This window comes from Pelodiscus sinensis, chromosome 1 (genome assembly GCF_052426305.1).
Source record: "Pelodiscus sinensis isolate ZL-2025 chromosome 1, ASM5242630v1, whole genome shotgun sequence".
NCBI lineage: Eukaryota > Metazoa > Chordata > Testudines > Trionychidae > Pelodiscus > Pelodiscus sinensis.
This window is the reverse complement of record NC_143052.1, coordinates 283,844,177-283,866,575: the sequence shown is the minus strand read 5'-3', so window position 1 is coordinate 283,866,575 and position 22,399 is coordinate 283,844,177. Positions and strand designations below refer to the sequence as shown.

Sequence of the window (22,399 nt, the reverse complement as noted above, 5' to 3'; positions counted from 1 at the left end):
GAACAGGACACAAAAGAGGACTATATAGGGAAATATACTATTGTGTCCTGTTCTGGGCAGCACATTTCAAGAAAGATGCTGACAAATTGGAGAAAATCCAGATAAGAGCAACAGAACTATTAAAGATCTAGAAAAGATGATATATGAAGCCAATTTGAAAAAAAAAAAATGGGTGTGTTTAGTAAGGAAAAAAGACAAAAAGGAAATGAAAACAGCTTTCAAGTACCTAAAAGGTAGTTACAAGGAGGAGGAAGAAAAATTGTTCTCCTTAACTTCTGATGACAGGATAAGAAGCAACGGGCTTAGTAGCAGCAAGGGAAATTTAGACTGGACATCAGGAAAAAAACTCCTGTCAGGGTAGTTAAGCACTGGAATAAATTGCCTAGAGAGGTTGTGGAATCTCCACCATTTGGAGACTTTTAAGAACATGTTAGACAAACATCCATCAAAGATTTTCTAAATGGTGCTTGGTACTGCTGTGAGGGGTTGATTTAGATGACCTCTCTAGTCCTACGATTTAATGATTCTAAATTTAACACTAACAAATCCTGCACACACAAAAACCCCCAAAGTCTAATTGGAAAGTGGTAATACTGCTACCATCTACCTTGGCAAAGAATGTCCCCATCACACACAGAGGTTCTGTAATATTGAAAGACTCTTTGATCAATATACAGGAAATGTGCCTGTTACACAACCTGGAAAACAAACTAGTGAAGAATGCCTAGATCTACTACAGTCTTCATTACTTTTCTTTCATTCATTGCTTTTTCTGAGAGGAAAAAAAAATCTACCAATCACCCAAAAACATACCAAATTAACAGTCAACAGATTCACTATCTCCTTGCCTCTAGCATTCTGGATAAACTGATCTACGATCCATGGTTGAGCCATACACAGGCACTACATGATCTCTATCAATATGATAGCCTTTCCAGGGCTGCGACATGGAAAGGGGTCTAGTGAACTGTAGTACTTTATGGTAATAACTGACAAACAACAAACACCTGTACTAATATTGTTACTTAATGAAAACATTCTCCTTTGAGTAAGTAAACTTTGACAATCAAGCATGAGGTACTACTAGCAACTGCATATGCTATTCTACTATCAGAATTACAATTCTATGGTGGATATATTGAACAATGAACTGGAATCTATTCTGACAATAGGATCAACCAAATTGTTAATGATAGTTCCATCCGCAGAACCACTGCTGCAGTTCCACTGTCTTTAAATTATATCCCGAACTATAACAGTGCAGAGGTATTAATGGCAAAAGTGTTACAAGATATATTTGAGGATGATAAGGAACTGCTGATGTCACTAAGGGCAGCATTTGACCCATAAAACATTTATTACTGGTGATACCTGTGACAGCAAGGACACAGTTCAAATTTAAGATACAATTACCAGCAAACTCAGAATTGTAACAGATATCTTTTCACTTGTCAACTGTGTCAAAATTTTTAGATTCTAAGTGTTGCTATATGCTGTAGAATATCCAAGATATTGTTGGTAAACAAATCAGTATCATGATAGAATCATAGAAGACTAGAACTGGAAGGGACCTCGAGGTCTCATTGAGTACAGTCCGCTGCCCTCATGGCAGGACCCAGTAACATCTAGACCATACCTGATAGATGTCTATCTAACCTGCTCATAAATATCTGCAGAGATGGAGATTCCACAACCTTCCTAGGCAACTTAAGCCGGTATTTAACCCGTTAGGAAGTTTTCCCTAATGTCCAATCTAAACCTCACTTGCTACAGTTTAAACCCCTTGCTTCTTGTTTTATCCTCAGGGGTCAAGGAGAACAATTTTTCTCCCTCTTCCTTGTGACACCCTTTTAGATACCTGAAAACTGCTATCATGTCCCCTCTCAGTCTTCTCCTTTCCAAATTAAACAAGCTCAATTCTTTCAGTCTTCCTTTGTAGATCATGTTCTCTAGACCTTTAATCATTCTTGCTGTTCTTATCTGGACCTTCTCCAATAGCTCCACATATTTCTTGAAATGTGGAGCCCAGAACTGGACAAAATACTCCAACTGAGGCCTAATAGGCGCAGAGCAGAGAGGAAGAATGACTTCTCGTGTCTTGCTTACAACACTCCTGTTAATGCATCCCAGAATCATGTTTGCTTTTTTTGCAACAGCATCGCACTGTTGACTCTCATTTAGCTTATGGTCCACAATGACCCCTAGATCCTTTTCTGCAGTACTCCTTCCTAGACAGTCGCTTCCCATTCTGAATGTGCAAAATGGATTGTTCCTTCCTAAATGGAGTGCTTTGCAGTTGTCCTTATTAAACTTCATCCTATTTTCCTCAGACTATTACTCCAGTTTGTACAGATCATTTTGAATTATTACCCTATCCTCCAAAGCAGTTACACCTCCCAGCTTCATATCATCTGCAAACTTAATAAGCATACTCTCTATGCCAATATTGAAATCGTTGATGAAGATATTCAACAGAACCGGTCCCAAAACAGTCCCCTGCAGATCCCCACTTGTTGTACCTTTCCAGAAGGATTGGGAACCGTTAATAACTACTCTCTGGGAACATTATTCAGCCAGTTATGCACCCACGTTATAGTATCTCCATCTAAGTTGTATTTGCCTAGTTTATTGATAAGAATATCATGCGAGACTGTATCAAATGCCTTACTACGGTCTAGGTCTACCACGTCCACTGCTTCTCCCTTATCCGGAGGACTCGTTATCCTATCAAACAAAGCTATTGCATTGGTTTGACATGACTTGTTCTTTACAAATCCATGCTGGATATTCCCTATCACCTTATTATCTTACAGATGTCTGCAGATTAATTTCTTAATTAGATGCTCCATTATCTTTCCTGGCACAGAACTTAAACTGACTGGTATATAGTTTCCTGAGTTGTTCTTATTTCCTTTTTTATAGATAGGCACTATATTTGCCCTTTTCCAGTGTTCTGGAATGTCTCCTGTCTTCCATGGTTTTGGAAAGATGATAGCTAAAGGCTCAGATACCTCCTTTATCAGCTACTTGAGTATTCTAGGATGCATTTCATCAGGCCCTGATGACTTGCAGACATCTAACTTTTCTAAGTTATTTTTATTTTATCTTCTGTACCTACGCCATTTCCACTAGCATTCACTATGCTAGGCATTCGTTCATCAGACTTCTTGGTGAAACTAAATAGTCATTAAGCACCTCTGAAATTTCCAAGTTTCCTGTTACTATTTCTTCCTCCTCACTGAGAAATGGACCTTTAACTTGTTCTTGGTCTTCCTTTTGCTTCTAATATATTAATAGAAAGTCTTCTTGTTTCCCTTTATGTCTATGGCTAGTTTGAGCTCATTTTGTGCCTTTGCCTATCTAATTTTGCCCCTGCATACCTGTATTGTTTGCTTAAACTCATCCTTTGTAATTTGTCCTACTTTCCACTTTTTAAATGACTTTTTTATTTTTAGATCATGCAAGATCTCCTGGTTAAGCCAAGGCAGTGTTTTGCCATACTTTCTATCTTTCCTACGCAGTGCAATAGCTTGCTTTTAGGCCCTTTAGGCCCTTTGAAAAAACTGCTAATTCCATAAAAAAATGATCAACAATACATATGGAATGCTCAAATTCCCAAGTAGAATATTTTTATTTTTTAGCATGCATGATTAATATGTTTTTATAAACACATTATATAGCTGGAACCATTGTAACTTTGTCCTCACATTTCGCAGCCTGGTAGGCTCAAATGAGGAAGAAAATATAGTATAAGAAGGTTTAAATGATGTGGGATTGATTTTAAAATGTTCTGATTAAATGGTGTAACATCATTTGATAATGCGACATTTATTGTACAAATACTTTATGAAACTAAAACAATGTTAAGTTTGCCTCAGATGATGCAAGTTTGAAGGGAAAAACCTCTCCAGAATTAAGATGGTATTAATAGTTAAAGATGTCAAGCTTCCATTGCAAGTCTAATTTTGACCATGCCTCTACTCTCCATTTGCCATCTGCCAAAACAATCACTTGAAATTCCTTGTATATAGTCCTTTCCAGGGGACAACTTTTCTATACAATGTGGGGGTAGTCAGTCAAAGTGGTAGTTACTCAAATAAAAAAATTAGTGTTACACTTTTATAAAGGAGCTTTTGGTTTAAGGAGCAGGGCTCACCTGAGATTTTCAATGATACCACAGACAATGAAGTATAAATGAAATTATCCCCCACGTTTCAATAAACTACTTCCAAAGCATGCCTTGCATATTCATTCAAATCTTACAGTGCTCATCATAAAAGAAAACTATAAAACCTTTTGAATTTCTATTACCACTACTTAGTTCATTGTACATATTAACTGTAGTAATACACAGAGGTTAAATGCATAAAAACTGATAAAATACATTTGCTTACACTATTATTTTTTCCCCTCAAACAATTTATTTTCAAGAACAAGAAGCCTGAAGAATTGACATATGCAAAAGCAACCAAAAATGTTAATTATAGTTCCCAAACTGTCTTTAGAAATTTACATTTATTTTCTTATTACTATCATCACAATATCACTATTTATATTGCTAGATTTGTCTTTTAAGAAAAAGCTTTAAATAGTTAATTCTCCCCAAAATAGACTCTGCTGATACTTCAAGCAATAATGAAATCACCCAATCTCTGTTTAGTACTATTATGCATTATAGGTTTTCCATACATTTTTGTAATACACTCCAAAAAGAATTAAACATGTTTTCTACATTGATTTTATCCTTTTGAAAAATTGTTCATGAATTGTACTCAAAACAAACTAAAACCAATATCATGTTCTTGTTTATGTCAGTTTGTGCAGCAATATCAATTAACATCCCAACAATTAACTTAGAGAGATTAACTTAGCTTCCTGAGGTGGTGGCCCGGTGCTTTATCATAGCTATTAAAAAAAGTTCTGCAATTTGAGATGCCTCAGGTTGTAAACCTTTAGAGTCTGCTTTTCTGTTTTCCTGATACCGTTTCTCCCCTTGTCTGCTCTGGAGAATAGGAAGAATATCAGGGTCTCTGGAATAGCAGACTCCACAAGGGAAATGAAAGGAGGAATTTATGCACTGGTCTAGGAAGGGAGGGAAAAGAGTGGAGAACCCAGCCCTGTCTCCACGTCCAATCTCCCTATTTGCTTGCCTTCCTCTGTAGCACCGCTATTCCTGCCATGACACAAGTTGCTCACCTTATTCTAGTCATCTAGCTATTGCTAAATCCCAGTGATGCCCTCCTCTACACTTTTATTCTCTAGTCCCTCTGTCAAAGCCTATTTCCCATAAATACTTCATCTTGGTGTTCACCCAACTCCTGACATTTAGTAGGAACCTGCCCTTAAAGAGTTTCAGCTGACTGGGATGTTTCAGAGGCCACTTGTTTTGCACTCCATGTCATACGTAGGGTGACTCTGTGATGAATCAAAACTAATTTTACAACTAGTGCTTCAGAACTTGAGCATTAAAGGCCTTGAGGATTAGGATCAATGACCTCCCAATATGTATCAGTATGCCCATTTTATTTCCATTATGACAGAAATGAGTGTTAATTGCCCTCACATCCTTTCGCTCCATAGCCTTCCCACCAAGTGTTTGAAAAATTATAAGACCCTGCTGATTTTCCTTTTACTCACTTGCAAAGGTGAGCAAGAGTTGTACTATAAAACGTATGCCCGAGGAAATAGTTAGTTTAATGTGGTGCTGGGCAACAGTTTTTTGCCTATACATGGTAGCCTGAGAACATAAAGTTGGTATGGAAATCTTACCTAAAAATGCGATTGTTTATATTTTGTCATGTTACAGAATGACTTCTGCCATAGAAATTCCAAAATGGTTAAAGAATTGAATTTTTAGTTCTCCATCAAAATTACACTACAGAAACTTCTACTGTAAATGATTTTGCTGGTGAAAAATTATGTGATTAACTGTTAACTTTATTTCAATGAGGAGATACAACAGACAGATGTAACAAGTGAGGCTCTGGAACTATAGCTATGTCAGCTGATACTTCACTGGAAAGTACTACCAATTTTCTTATTCAGTTTCAGAGTGTGGAAATAATTAGGCACAACAACAAAAAAAGAGATAACACTTCAATGTTGATTACTAATGTAAGACAAGTGAAAAAAAGCAGCAAGAGGTTGGTACTCACCACAATTCCAAACTGTTCTGGTTCAGACAAATTACTATATTCACTCCTGAATTTGGATAGAGTATTCAGCTGCTCTTGTTCAGGAAGATGTTTTATTAAATTCTGAAAAAAAAATATCAAATTATGAGCATTAGAAATCTCAGATTTTGCATTGTTCGTTACCAATTTTCATGATTATTATTTATATAGCAACAAACTATAGAATCAAATGTGAAAATAAGGTCCCTATGCTGAAGTCCTTACAATTTATATACATAGTACAGGTTAAATTTCCCTTAACTGGGACCATGGATGTTCCTGGACCACAGAACCCAGCGGCGGCGGGGAAGGAGCGCTGTAGGGGGACCTAGCTATTCAGCCAGGAGCCCAGTGTCGGAGGGGAGGTATGGATGGGCAGCACTGCAAGGAGTTCTGGCCCAAGTGGCCAGGCAGTAGCCGTGGAGCTCTGGCTGCGGCCAGGGAGCTCAGACCCCAGCAGCAGCCAGGGTGCTCTGCCCCAGCCCCAGCCATGGATCTTCAGCCATAACCCCATTCTGGCTCCAGTGGCCTGGAAGCTCCAGCCCCAGTGCCAGCCAGGAACCTCTGATCCAACCACAGAGCCAGGCCGTGGAGCTCTGGCATCAGCCACAGAGCCAGGTGGCTGCAGATCTCTGGCTGTGGTGCTCTGGCCCTGGCAGCAATGGGGCTGGTGGTATCTAGAGAGCACTGGCGGGCTGGGACAGCAGTGGGGGAGGCAGACTGGAGCTCTACCCCAGAGGCAGCACAGGTCATGAGGACAGGGACCTTCCCTGGTCCAGCAAAACCTCTCATTCGGAACCAGTCAGGTCCCGAAAGTGACAGACCAGCGAGGTCAACGTGTATACTGAAGAATGTGACTAAGAATGCACAGAGAAAGTTATTACACGGTGCTGGTTAGCACATTTTTTGTATGTTTTTTAATTCTTTTTTGAACACCACTTTCTAGGGAAGAACAAAGTTGATAAAATACATTTCCTGTGGATGCCTAAGTTGAAAGAATGGTAGGTGCACTAGAAAAGCAATTTCAAATACATGATATCCAGTGAGTTAACACACTAATTATTCATCTCTAGAAAACGGAGTAATGATGGTACTTTTGTCATATATGAAAGTGAGTTGCACTTCCTTATTTCTATTTCTGCAATTTTGAACCATCACAAAATGCTTCAAAATCTGGGATGACTACGAGTTGCACATCAGCAGTGACCTAAGACCTAAACAGTGCTCCAATTTGACTGTTGTAAAGTAACAAGTATTTGTAAAGTAGTACAACATATTAGTATCTCTCTCTCACTATGTTTTATAGAAACACACTTGCTATTTAAAAAAAAATTGAGAAAAAAGAGGAAGTTTGGATCTATTAAGATTGCAAAAACAAACATGAAACCATGAGCTTGGTGTAAAAGAATCGAGTGACGACTTCCTACGTTTGCAGAGCAGATAAAACAATAGCTCTAAAAGCTGACCCATTTATTTCAGTAACTCAGATGGACTAATAAAAGTTTATATGTCAGTACTATTAATTGGGTCACTGTATGAAAGGAAAAGTATCATAAATGGACAATATACAATCTTTTGTAAGGGATAGTTCATTTTGGCAACATAATAGGCTTGAGAGAATACCTCCCCAAATGCATCAAGAAGTAGTCACACATCTATACAGCAGGGTTAAAGCCAAACTAAGCTACACAACTTGAACTACTTCAATCGCATAGCTTAAGTTGAAACAGCTTATTTTGGCTTTGGTGCTGTCTACACAGCACGAAGTCTGAGAAAGAGCACTTCTTCCTCCGACTTCCATTGCTCCTTGTAAAATGAGGGTTACAGGAGTCACAGTAAGAAGTCCTCCAGCTCGACATAACTTTGACATAATGTCAAAAGAACTGCTTGTCGTGTAGACATACCCTCCGGGTGCAGACATACCCTCACGGCATCCAAGTCCTAGTGAGCAAAAGCCATCAGCAGTGCCCATGAATTTATCCTTACTTCAAAGAAAAGAAGTGAGTCCCAAATTGCCAAGAAGAGCCAAGGGAGCAGGGAGTTTGAAACTCTGAACAGCCTGAACTGAAACTCTGAAATGAGTTATGACTCATTTTGTCATTTCAAGTGGTTGATGGTCATTTTGTAGACACAATTGCAAAAGTAAAACTTTCTTTTCCTTCTCTTGACACCTGAACAAGAACTGTAATGATTTACAGGTCAGGGCACTGATATATTTTTGTGTCTGGCTCACAGCCTAATGCTTCAGTGAACAATAAATTAATTCATATTTAAAAACTACAAAACAGTCTTCAAATAGTACAGAATTGCACCTGATACTTATTTCTGTCTCCTAGCTCCTGAATCTTTGTAATATTTGTACCACACATATCAGAACCCAGACTACTTATGAAAATAAACATTGTTATTTACAAGCTTAATCAGTTGAATTTTTTGTCTAGGTTTATACTATACATAGCCCAGGCACACAGGTGATAAAAGCTTATTTTCTGGATAGATCATCCCAAATACCAATGATTTTGAATGCAAATGATGCACATACCAACTAACATATGGTTGAGGTCTGCAGTGACCAACAATATTTATTATCTCACTGCTGTTTTGTGCTATAATAATAGTAACAAGTATATATATATATATATATATATATATATATATATATATATATATATAAAGTAAGGCACTTTTAAAGGATAATTCTGCCCCATTGTAGTAAAAGGTATTGCCTATACTTTAGTTAATATGCTCATTGATGGGACTCAGCTGGTGAAATGCAGCTTACACTTAGCCAGCACATGGTAAAAGAAAAGGTTACTCACTTTAGTCTGGTAGGGCTCAGGGAAGAGCTCTTTCCGCTCTGCGTCAGCAGGCAGCCACTCTACGCCACTACACACCGCTCAATTCTTATGGGGAATCAGCTGTGGCTTCCAGCCCTAAGATTGACTACTATATGGGCTGTAGACTAACAGTCTTTGAACTCCCGCCCTGTTTGAGGGCAGGGCAAGCATTAACAAATCAAACAGTCCTAAGTCTGGGTCCCAGTGCAGGGCAGGCAGCAGGTTAATGAACAGTTATGAGGTCTGTCCCTGTTTCAGGACGGGGCAGCAGGAAAACAGTTCTGAGCCTAGGCCCTTGTTCAGGACGGGGCACTAAGCAAACAGTTCTGTGCTCACTGTTACCTACCAGCTCTGTGTTCTTAGGGAACCAGAGCACGGCTATCTGTCAGTCTTGTGCTCTTGGGGAACCAGGGAGTGATACTCAGGGAAAACAGTCTCCCTCCCCCAGGCCTCTGCTTGAATCAAAGACAAAACAAAGAAAAGGCTGGGGGAGATGCACCTAAACTCCTTCAGACAAGGGTGATATAATTAAGGAAACACTCCAGCCTCATCTGCATTAAAGACAGAACAGAGAGATATCTCTATTAGCATACAGAATGGAGAAAAGATCTTCCAAAGCAGGAACCACACTGAACTATGGGATACCAAAAGCAGAGAAGCACTGCCTGATGGGAAATCTCTGCTCCAGGTGCTAATGAACCCAGGCCTGCTCACCCCCAAATTAGTCATTATCAGACCAATTCTAGTAATGGATCCTATTGACATCCAAAATACTGAAACTGCCTAGTTGCATTGTGAGCTCTTCCAAGGAACATCACCCATAGTCAGTCTCTATTATCTCGCTCTCTTTACCCATAAACAAATCCAGTGTTCTCCTCGAACTGTTGTCCTAGCCCTACTCAAATGCCTACCCTTGCTCAAGAAAAATTGTTCTGATGCTTGGATTTAAACTGCATCAGTTCTATTGAGATTTCATGATCTTGTTGGGGGCTCTACTTGTCACCTGCCCTCTGGACCCCCAGCTACCATCACCATCTGGGAATCCTGATCAATGCAAGCTCCACGCAGTGGAGAACTCTCTCTCTCCCTCTTTCCCTGTCCCCCACTATCTCTCTCTAAGCACAGCCTCCGGACTCTACCCTATGTAAACTGCTATATGGTTTGCTAGCCCTAACATTTATAATCAGTGTCAATTGAGATTTAATATAGTAACTGTTTTATGTGTTTGGCTCCTCATTGTTAAGCTGGTTGCTTATCTCTCTTTTTCTTTCTCTCTCAACACCACTGAGGAAGAGTGATGGTTTGGCTTCCCCATTCACTCTGCAACAACACACTGGCTGTGTCTACGCTGGCATGATTTTGCGGAAATACTTTTAACAGAAAAGTTTTTCTGTTAAAAGTATTTCCGCAAAAGAGCGTCTAGATTGGCACGGATGCTTTTGCACAAAAAGTGCTTTTACGCAAAAGCATCTGTGCCCAGTATAGACACGCTTTTGCGCAAGAAAGCTCCGATGGCCATTTTAGCCATCGGGCTTTCTTGCACAAAAAAATTACGGTGCCTGTCTACACTGGCCCTCTTGCGCAAGTATTCTTGCACAAGAGGGCTTATCTCGGAGCGGAAGCATCAAAGTATTTGCGCAAGCAGCACTGAATTCTTACATTAGAACGTCAGTGCTCTTGTGCAAATTCAAGAGGCCAGTGTAGACAGCTGGCAAGTTTTTGCGCAAAAGCAAATGCTTTTGCGCAAAATCTTGCCAGTCTAGACGCACTAGTCTTGTACGTAAGCTAAAGATCCCTATAGTGCCCAAAAATCCTTTGGGATGTGCTCATCACATTACCAGCCAATGACTGTGGTGTGAGTGTGGCGATAGGGAGGTATTGAACCTGGGGGCATATGAGGATGACAGCTTAAATTGCTGTTAAATCCAGCCCATTGAGTCTAAAGGCACGTGAGGGACAGCATGGTATTGCTATTAAACCCATCCTCCTGAGTCCAGGGAAATATAAGGGGTCAGCCTGTGAGTGCTGATTAACAAGTCCTCTCAGACATGCTCTGCTAGTAGGCGTGAGTGTCCATGTGTTTCTAAAGTGGGAAGAACCCTGTCCTGAGGAACATAGTTCCTGGAGGAAAGCTCCATTAGGAGGGGGAATTGGCAGCAAGGTGAATTCAGCTTCATATGAGAGCACAAGTAGTATAAGCAGCACACTGACAGAATTATTAACCTCTCCCTCCCCCCGCCCCCGCCGCTCCCATTGAGTAACCCTAATAAAGGAGCATACCCAGAGTGATCAGCAAATCTGGTAACACCAGGCCCTGGTTCAGGCCGGGATGGCAAGCAAGTGAACAGTTCTAAGTTTTGTTGCGATTCCCTTTGCTCGAGCGGGGGTCCAGCAAATGCAGGCTGCTGTTCTGGAACAACTGAGGGGAAAACTGATGGATATAGGGACACCCATGCCACTGCATCCCAGGCCAGGGCCCTATCAGCAGCAAAGCAGTCTGCTGCTGAGTCAGCAGGAATCCGTACCACAACACGCTGACCTGGTTCTAGCTCAAACAGTGGTCAGCTACCTGTGGGCTCTTTCCATCCTCCCCCTCGGGTTGTACCTGGTCCAGTGCAGGCCTTCTGGGCTGTGTCAATCTGGAACCTCCAGACAGCGGTCCAGTTTTGGACCTGGCAACCCAGGCCAGTCCTTGGCTTCCCCTGGGTCCAGCTTGTCACTTGGGTGTGCAGGAGAGGCATCTGGCTTCTCTGGTCACTGGGGCCTGACTAGCCTCTCTGGCAGACCTTTAATATCCCTAGCTTCACCTCCTGCCTTCTAGTCAGGTGGGTTGCTGAGGCCAGGTGCTACCCACCAAGGCTCAGGTCAGTGAGCGGCCACTCCGCCCCACTACACTCACCTTTTGCAGTAACTGAGGTTCTTCGAGATCTATTTCTCTAGGTGTGGCAAAATCATGTCCAGATACACTTTTATTGATAATATTACCAGCCCTTGTTGTTTTAACGGAAGTAAACAGTGCAAGATGAAGGGAATCAAGGACTGCAATAGAGGAATGCCTTCTGAAGATACCAAATTGAAAACCTCTTCCACTTAGCCAAGTGGCACAAGTGAAAAGCTTTCTGCTACGAAGGAGAACCTCCCTAACAAGTCTGAGCATTGCAGTTCCATGCCAGTTTCCATGCAATCAAGTGGAAAGACTCGAGGCTGGATGCTCAAGGCACCCATGCTTCTGCATGATCGAGTCCTGAATCGGAACAAAGTTATAGGCATGTCCAGCAGTGTGGTGTATCAGTAACGATGCAGCCATACTAATACTCTCAAGATGAACAATTCTTCATCTTGTTGGACCTTAACGAAGACTTTGTGAATGAGCAGTAATGGTGGAATGCATACAGCAGGAAACCTTTTAAGGACAGAAGGAAGGTGTCCGAAAGAAAGCTTTGAATGACACTGAAGGAGGAGCACAATGCTGACATCTTTTCTTGTATCATGTTTACATTAAACCATTTCCCAGGTTTATCTAGGGAAATTTTCTCATTTGTAAAATGTTGATGGTGACATCCAAGCATAGAAGCTATTCACAGACATAAAATAGTGTGCTCAAGTGATCAACCAGTTCATTCTGTGAACACAGAAGGTACAAGGCCTCCAAATGTATAGGGTGGACAATATAAAATTCTCACAGCTTGAGGGCTTAATGACAAAGCATCAGAGTGAGCACACACCATATCTTGAAGGGAAAGACTGATAGAGCAAGATTTACCTTCCTGCGAAGGTGAGATTTGTGTTTACAACTCTGACCACCTGCTACTGCTATAAAGTGCCATAGTATATTGTCAGTTAATTCAGTGTCTTAGGACAGGAGAAGAAATACACAATAGCAAGGAAACTATACACCTTTAAAAATTAAATCTTATAATCTGCATGATATTGCAAAATAAACCAATAATTACAGATTGACACAAATCACTATTTGTCCTGCCTTTCCTGATATTAATACAGTATTTGTGAAGAAGTTTGTGGTGTGGTTTAGTGAGAAATGTTTACAGATGTCCTCATTCAGTGCCTGAGATCAGGAAATCCACCACCAAATAATTTCCTGTACTAAGTGAAAATCTTGAAGCCCAAGGACAATGTCCTGAAGAGAAAGTAACTTCATTAGACTGATAACTGCTTAGTGGATGTCTACTAAGCATGCTTAAAAGCGGATTTTCAATTTTTGCTCTAACAATAAGATGACTCTTATGAAAAGGAACAGCTGCAAATCAAGTTTGTAATGGGCAGTTTCCAGCCATTTTTGAGCTTTTGGTGAGCAGAAAGATAATTACTTAATTATAGCAGTTCTCTGAAGATATACATAACGTATTGCATATTTATATCTTCATATAAAACACATCTCAATATGATACTATTATTGCATTCTTGAGCCCGTCCGGAGGCACAATGGTTATTCCTGAAGTTCTCATTTCCTTGTACTGTTACTAACATTAGTATGCAGTGTTTTCTGCCTGAGCTGTTTTTCGGCTAGTTCTTTTCAAGTTAAAAAGCAAAAATGCTACTCAAATGATTAATGAAAAAAGAAACTAAATCTATCATATCTTATATGGTCTCTTGTAATCTACACTGCAACTTGAAGTTTGTGTGTGTAGGGTTTCCACACTATTCCACTCAAGAAAGATTTGATCCACTAATCCTTCATCTATAACCTACTCCCCTTTAGTTGTTACTTAGCCAAGCTAATCATAATTCTTTTAGTGTCTCATCAAATGTTTTCTTCTGTTCCTAATTACTTCAGTGAAGTTATCACATTATTTATGACATGACAATCTGTTGGTATTAAAATATTACTGCAACAAAATGTAACAAACATGCAGGAATACTGTAAAATAGAAAAAACATAGGGAAAAATTACAAACGATCATCATATCCCATTATTTTTATTACTTTGTGAAAGTTATGAGTAAAATAGTTGACAGTTTTCTGAAGGTTGATTTCACCTCCTTTAAGGTATGCTGATTTATTTTTCTTATTTAGTAGTAGTAGTAGTAGTAGTAGTAGTAGTAGTAGTAGTAGTAGTAGTATTCCTAGGAAGTGCTTCTAGAATAATGATGCAAAATCTCATAACTTCAGAAAAAGAGCTTCCAAGCATACAAGATGCTGTCACACACCCATTCAGAAATTTAAAAGTTGTAGGAGCCATGTCCAGCTGAAAAAGAATCAAGTAGAATTGAAAAGAACTCTTGCCATACCAAACACAAAGGGCATTGATGCACATATGCAAACTAAAACCACAGGGAAAATTTCATCCTGACCTAAGGAATGCTCAGATTATGCCCTGAGGCAAGGTGAATAGTGTAGTGCATGTCTACTCAACACACAGCCCACGAGCGTTTGCAGCCCGCGTTGCAGTTTGGGTTTACGCAGGGCTCAACACGTGGCCTGTGGATGGGATCCTTTGAACATGGCCTCCACTGAACTGGCTCCACAACAACAAGGCAACTCCTAGGTGAGGTGAGCAATGAAAGGTGTAAGTGGATGGGATGGAACAGACAGGTACAGGGTGTCAGCATTTCTAACCCCCAGGAGCAGGTGCCAGGAGCGCCAGGGCATTGTAGGAAGTGCTGGCTGCTTAGCCTTGAGGGCAGAGCCTGAGAGGTGCTGACTTGCTCACACTGGGCATGTTTGGGTCTAACACTGCGGCCTGCCAGCCCTACTTCCACTCCATGCTGAGCGATGGACTCCCATGTGGGGACACCAGCCCTGCTGGGTGTAGTGGGGCGGACTGACCGCTGACTGACTTAGAGACGGAGGAACCCCTCCGGGAGCCATTTTGGGTGCAGCCTAGCCCCTCCTCATCTCTTGACCAGAAGTCAGTGGGCGGGGCTAGGATTATAAGTAGCCAGGCGGAGGGCTCAGTCTAGACCCAGCCTCTGGAGGAGCCAGAGGCCTGCCCAGAGCTCCCTGCCTGTCAGGCTGAGACCTGACTCAGGCCTCCAACCGCCTCTGACCCAGAGGCTCACGCTGAACTCCCTGCCTGAAAGGCAGAGACCTGGCTGGTCCCTTCCACCGGCCTACCCTCTGACCTTAGAGGGCAACGGACCTGGAGAACCTCCCCGAACCCTGACAACAGTCTGAACCCCAGGACCCTGAGGACCAGCTGGAGCCCCAAGACCTGCAAGAAGCTGAAGCCTAGATCGGGCTGCTGGGACTCCTGCTGGAGGAGACCTTCCTTGACTTCCTGTGGGACCTGCCCAAGACTCAGGTACCTGCTGAGGAGGAGAAAAGAAGTGGCTCAGGGGATAGCACAGGCTGGTAAAGGCCCTAGGCCAGCGTGTGGTGGGCTGGAGCCCCCGCTGAGCCAGCAGCAGCTGCTCTCCTGCATCCAGGGCCCTGGGCCAGGACATTGTAACTGATAAACTGTTTTGAACTCTTTACCGCTGGCCTGAACCTGAAGCAAGGCCGGGCACCTGGACTATTTGCCTCTTACCCTGACCTGACATAAGGCCGGGAGTTGGACTAGTGGGATTATTGATTTGGGGACTATTTTAAGTGGCTGTGCAGCCACCCACTAGCCACCCACTGACCAGAAGGCAGAGGAACCCCTCCAGGAGGCCTACCGGTGTACACTGGGAATCCAGGAAAGGGCTCTTGGGCACCTGTCCTTTTTCGTCTGCTGACTGGTCTGACTCGCCCAGCTCCCAGCCTGACACAGGTTGGAGTGCTCTGGCTTGGAAACTTTTCTTTTTACAGTAAAAACACTCCAAGAAATGCACAACCTAAAGTTTAAGCTATATACCCAAAACACTGATACACAATTTTCTTTTTAATAAGCAGCATTAAAAATGACAACAAAGAAGAGACGCTTATTGAATGAACACAGGGTTTTCAACCCTGTTTTGGCGATGGAATTCACTTTTGCAGTGGTAAATGGAAAACCAATGTGTCTTTTGTCAAAAGACTATCACTGTATCCAAGAAAACAAACCTGCAATGGCACCATGAATCTTGTCATCCTGAGTTCAAAGACTTGTATCCACCTGACAGCAATTTAAGGAAAATTAAGATACATTCCTTACTTGAATGTTTCCATACTCCACAAGATATGTTCCATTCACAAGTTAAAGACAGCTATGCTGTTACAGAATGACTTGGCACATAGCTAAAATAGGACGACCTTTTACTAAAGGTGAATTGATGAAGCAGTGCTTCCTGGACTGCAGTAAATCACTTTTTGCAGAATTTAAAAACAAAAAATATAGTTAAATATCAAAACTGCAAGAGTCTGATTCAACTGTATAAGACGAATTGAAAGCATTTCAGGTGATCTGTTTTCTAAATTGCTAAAATACATTGAAAGCACTGAGTATTTCAGTCTGACAAATCTACTGATCGTTCAGACATCTCAGCTCATAATCTGTGTGCATTTTTTCAACAGCAAAAAGTACGTCGAAGAAATGCTTACTCTGCTACCTTTGACAGGTCAAACTAGGGGAGAGGACGTTTATTCTGTGCTGATGGCATTTTTTTTGTTTGAAGGACCAAGATGATGTGTTGTTTTGAAGAAGCTTACTTCAGTAACATCTGATGATGCTCCCTCCATTGCTGGAAAACAGAAAGGGCTAATTTCTTTGCTAAAGAAAAATCCAGTTTCCAGGTCTCTTTTCATACCATTGCATTCTTTACCAGGAACACTTACGCAGAAAATTAAAGAGAGGATTTCTCAAGAGCACAATGGATGCTGTCACAAAAATAGTCAACTTAATTGTTGCAAACATCTTGAAAAAGACAATTTTGAACTTTAGTTGAGAAGTACGAAACACTGTATGGTGACTTGGCAATCCTTGCAGAAGTTAGATGGCTGAATTGAGGCAAACTGTTAGATCAGTTTATGGATCTACTGCCTGCAGTATGAGTGTTTTTGGAGACAAAGAATCGCCAGGATTTACTATCATGTTTAGACGAAGAGACATTCCTGCTAAACTTAACTTTTCTCACTGATATGAAATGCCACTTAAATGCATTCAATCTTAAACTTCTAGGCAACGGGGAAAAAAAAAATCTACATTCTTTGATGTATGATGTTTCTGCATTTGAAATAAAACTGGCCTTTTTTGCAGACAGCCTTAGTGAGAGACTTAAACTCACTTTTCCATCCTCAATTTGCAAATGTCAGAGGTGAGTAAACATGCATTTCTCCCACACGCCACAGTATTCAGCAGGGGGAAGGGAGTGGATTAAAGGACAGCCTCACACTCAGCCCTAAGGGATGCATCCAGGAGCAAAAAGCTGTCCTCACACCTATGATCACACACACGCCACCTCAAGCTCCAGCCTTGGGTGGGTTGCAGGGTGTGACGGGGTGCAACGACCCCACCACCAGGTTGGAGGCACAGCGGAGTGGCATGGCCAGCCACCTCCACCCCGACGCATGCTTGAGCTACGGGCCGGGCATTTTAAATACCACCGACCAGGAGGTTGCCAGCTTGCCCAACAGAGGACAGGAGCATCCCACACTCCAAAACCATGGCCAAGCAGATTGTAGTCAGCCGTAAAGGGGCCAGACCCAAAGAAGGGCAAGAGGTGCGAGTGTCCACCCCAAGAGCTAGCCCAGCCGTCCGGACACCGAGAGGGCCTGCGGATGCCACCAGCTGTGACTGGCCAGGGAGAGATCAGCCCATGGAAGGGGCTGAGAGAGGTGAGTGGGTAAGAAGAAGCGAGGCCCAGGGAACAGCGACCCGAGTGGTTGGCAGGTTTCAGAGAGTGCCCCTGTCAGCCAGGTAGCGACGGCTGCCCCTACCTTTAGGGCCCTGAGACGGGACCCAGAGGAGCAAGAAGGTCTGGGTCCCCCTACTCCCTGCTGAGCAGCGAGACAGAGTCTGCGAAGGCTGGCGGAATCAATAACCAATTGACTAATTACTGCATGCGTACTGTTCATAGGGCCAAACTAAGGACCCTGAGGCTGGCCAAAGGTGGCCAAGTGGTAAGGACTGGTAATCGTAGTAGATGGTGAACCCTGGAATTGGGGTAGGGGTCCACACAAGGCACCTGAGGCAATCCCAATAGGAGGAAGTTCACCCAGAGGCAGGGGGATGCAGAAAGGGGGCATTGGCCCTGCTGTCCCGGCACTGTCCCCACCACGGGGCTAGAGTAAAATGGGAGTCGACACACGTCGTAACCACCCCTTCATCAGGCTGAGTCCCGGGTCGCCTCCCGACACAGGGTTTAAAGGCAAGCACACTTAATGCAGAGGTACCTCATTAAGAGCAACATGCATGACCCTCATCTCACTGTCTGGCCATTCATAAAGTTGGTTTTCAAAGCCTCTCTGATTTGTCGTGCCCCTAGGTGTGCTCTCCTTAGTGCCCAGGTGTCTGGCTGCTCAATCACTGGCTAGGCACTGTTCCTCAACCCTTCACCATCTCATAAATGACTTTCCCCTTTACTTTCACAGATACTATGGAGCAAACAGCAGGCTGCCACAAAAATGGGAATGTGCTTTTGCTGAGGTCTAACCTAGTCAATGGACTACAAAACCTTTCCTTTATATGCCAAAAAAGCACATTCTACTACCCTTCTGCATCTGCCCAGCTCGTAGTTGAGCTGCTCCCTACTAGGGCCTACGTATGGCTTCATAAAACACAGGAGCAAGGGGTCATTACTGGCATTTCAATATCTCCAATGGGAATTTTCTGGTCTGGGAAAAACATCCCAGCTTGCAGCTGTCTGAAGAAACCAGAGGTCCTAAATATGGGTGTTCCATGCATCTCTCTCAGCCATTCTATGTTCATATTCATGCAATAGTCCTTGTCACCCTCCAGCGCCTGTATCATCATCAAGAAGTACCCCTTGTTCTCTTTGGCAAGCTGGTTAGGTGCCAAGATAGTGATGTGAATTCTGTCTATTGCCCCACCATAGTTAGGGAACCCCATTATAGCAAAGCCTTCCATTATGCTCCGCATGTTTTCTGGAGTCAATATCCTCCATAGCAGAAGGGTATTGATTGCCTTGGATATTTGGATCACAACAGGGCCACTGGAGGTTTCCCCACTCCCAAACTGATCAGTAGCTGCCTGGCACTGGACGCTTCCATAAGTCTATTGCCAGTTATTTCTCCGCTGTCAGAGTGGATCGAATTCTGGTATTCCTGTGCTTCATGGTGGGGGAAAAGCAATTCACAAACTGCCATGCAAGTAGCCTTAAGCATACAAAAGTTTTGAAGCCACTGCTGCTCATCCCATAACAGCATCACTGTGCAGTATCAGCAGACTTTGCTTGTCTCACAGCACTAGTACCATCTCATTCTACTGTGTCAAGAGGATCAAATGACGGCAGATTGTTCACAATTGCTTTCAAGCAGGGGTGGGGAGAGGGAGCTGTGTGCATTGTGGGACACTGAAAACATGTTCCAGAACCACCCCCTGCACTGTTTTGGTCCCATCAGGCACTGGGAGCATAACCCATAATGCAAAGGGTAGCAGAAACTGTAGGATAGATATACATAGTGCATCACTCTCCAAGTCGACAGATGCCACCCTACTGGGGATGCACGTCAAATTCTTGTGCATAATGGGGGCATGCAACTTTGACTTTACAAAATCATGTGCTAAAAGAAGTGACCTTAATAAATTCAACCTTATCTCTCAGTATAAACAAGATCTTAGACCAAACAAATTCCCCATCTTGGCAGGGGATTAGACAAACTGATCCTTGCAATTCCAGCTAGCCTTGTGATTCCATGAGTCTATGATTCTAATGTCTAAGCATTGTATCAACAATACAAAACTAGTTGGCTTGAAATATTCTGTGGCAGCGTGCTTCTTGGATGCTTGGAAAAGATCAACAGGAAGGGAGAGAAATCATGACAAACAGAAGTCTACCAAAATCCCCAAAATTTTGGACTAATAATTGATGTGTCTGCAGGGCTGTATTATATCTTTACAAAGAACAGCCACTAAACCTAACAAAGCTGACATTCCAGAGAAGAAAGAGGAAAAACTCTCATCAGTTTTATTTGGGAAACTTGAATTGACAATGAAGCGTGAACTTGTGCATCAGTGCTGCCTTTAAGACTGCCAACACCAAAGCAAACATGATTCTGAAGCAATCTAATGGGTCAGTATCAATCCACTTGGAAATACCAATCTATTCAGACCCAACTGGTACCAAATTCCACTGCTATTGGGTAGTGGGCAGTGCAGGATGCACACCACTTCTGAAGAGAAGAGCTTTAGAATAGGTCTCTTGATCCTCAGTTATCAGATCAGAACAGGGGTCGGGTATCTCTGCCATGCCATCCACATGCAGTTTGTAGGATTAGTCACTAGTGGACTTCTAGATGCCTTTTTTTTTTTTTTTTTTTAAACCAGAACATACATAAGCACTGAACCTTGTAGCAACCAGTGGCTGCAGTTTGGTGTTCCTAGACAGTGGGAGCTGCGAGTGGCCATGCTTGAGAGCGCTCAGGTAAACTGTCCAGCATCCCACCAGCAGCTAATCCTGATGAAAACCATGTAGGCTGTGGATCATAGGTTCCCCACCCCTTTCAAAGAGAAATGGCAGATCCATCCCCAGCATAGTAGTTATTATGAATGATGATGTGTGCTATAGATTTCAGATACTCAATTTTTACTTAAGGATAAAGTTGAAAACAATTAAGCCAGACCAGCTGAGAAGAAGAATTTAAACAAAATAATGAGCATGATAATTGGGACCTGCTTAAGAATATTAATACTAGATTCCCAAAGAGGCCAAAAAAAACTATAGACAAAAAAAAAGGCTATACTGATTTTAAAAAGAACCTTGTTTAGAGGGGATATGAAAGCAGCCATAAAAACAATAATTATTATTTTAAAAAATCTCTAAATCTGAGACTGACTTATTCAATAGTTTTTTAGCATGCTGGTCACTGGATAATTCTTTAATTACCATTAGTTTATGCAGGATTTTACGCCCTTAATTGGATAAACAATGTTTAACCAGCTAACCACTTAAACAGGGTCAGGTCAGAAACAGCTAGTATCTAAGTGGCCACAGCTCCTGCGCACCGGTTGCCACAGCAGACAGCAGCAGCAGCAGGTGGTGTTCCCGGGTGAAGCCAGCACACCCAAACCCACAGCAACAGCACCTCAGGTAAGGCATAGCCCAGGTAGGGGAGGAGGGCTCAGCCAGCGAGCCCAGGGATGTGGCGTCTCTGTCAGTGCAACATGGCAAAAGGGTAAGAACAGTGGGATTAACAAAGTCAGTCTGTGATTCAGTGTCTTTTCTGAGTGTTTGCCATATACTTTTTTTATATTATATTCTCATGTTGTATATAGTATATACAGGCAGTCCCCGACTTACGCGGATCCGACTTATGTCGGATCCGCACTTACGAACGGAGCTTTCTCGCCCCGGAAGTAGGGGCGAGAAAGCCCCGTTCGTAAGCTGCTCCGGTGCCCCTGGTCTGCTGGAGACCCTCTCCAGCAGACCAGGGGCACCGGGCGGGTTCCCGCGCTTCTGAGGCTTTGCCAGAGCAATCGGCAGTGCCCCAGCTGCTCTGCCCCAGAGTCCAAAACAAAAGCCTGGTCTGCTGGGGGGGGGGGGGGGAGCACACTAGCTGCGCCCCCCCCCCCCCCAGCAGACCACAGGCACCCAGACTGAAGCCACAGCCGTGGCGGGGTCCCTCGCCTCTGAGGCTTTGCCAGAGCAAAGCCTCAGAGGCGCGGCACCCCGCTGCCGCTGCGGCTCTGCTCCCCGTGTCCCTGGTCTGCTGGGGGGGGGGGGGGCGCAGCTAGTGTGCTCCCCCCCCCCCTCCCCAGCAGACCAGGCTTTTGTTTTGGACTCTGGGGCAGAGCAGCTGGGGCGCTGCCGATTGGTCCTGCAGCGCCCGTGGGCACTACTGGACCAACCCGGCAGCACCCCAGCTGCTCTGCCCCAGGTCCTGATTCAGCCGCTGCTGGTCAGTTTCAGCAGCGGCTGAATCAGGACGTCTGGGGCAGAGCAGATGGGGTGCTGCTGGGTTGGTCCAGTAGCACCCCAGCTGCTCTGCCCCAGGCGTCCCCAAGTCAGCTTCTGCTGAAACTGACCAGCGCTGACTACAGGAAGCCTGAGGCAGAGTTGCTCTGCCCCGGGCTTCCTGGAATCAGCTGCTGATCAGTTTCAGCAGCAGCTGACTTGGGGACGCCTGGGGTTCTTAAGTTGATTCTGTATGTAAGTCAGAACTGGCGGTCAGTTTCAGCAGTGTCTGAATCTGGACGCCAGTTCCGACTTACATACAGATTCAACTTAAGAACAAACCTACAGTCCCTATCTTCTACGTAACCCGGGGACTGCCTGTATACAAAACATTAAAACAACATGAGTTGGTAGATACTGATACAGATACAGTCCCTCTCAGGAATATCCTCTTTTT

At 43.2% G+C, this 22,399-nt stretch overlaps 1 protein-coding gene across 2 annotated transcripts in view; it reads right to left on the bottom strand.

Moving 5' to 3' along the window:
- DIAPH3 (diaphanous related formin 3) overlaps positions 1–22,399 on the bottom strand; it is a 463,148-nt gene that overhangs the window by 234,802 nt on the left and 205,947 nt on the right. For both annotated transcript variants that reach the window (XM_075918921.2, XM_006113561.5), the window contains one exon: positions 6,156–6,257. In XM_075918921.2, coding sequence (XP_075775036.2) covers positions 6,156–6,257 — 102 coding nt within the window. The remainder of the gene's footprint in view (positions 1–6,155; positions 6,258–22,399) is intronic.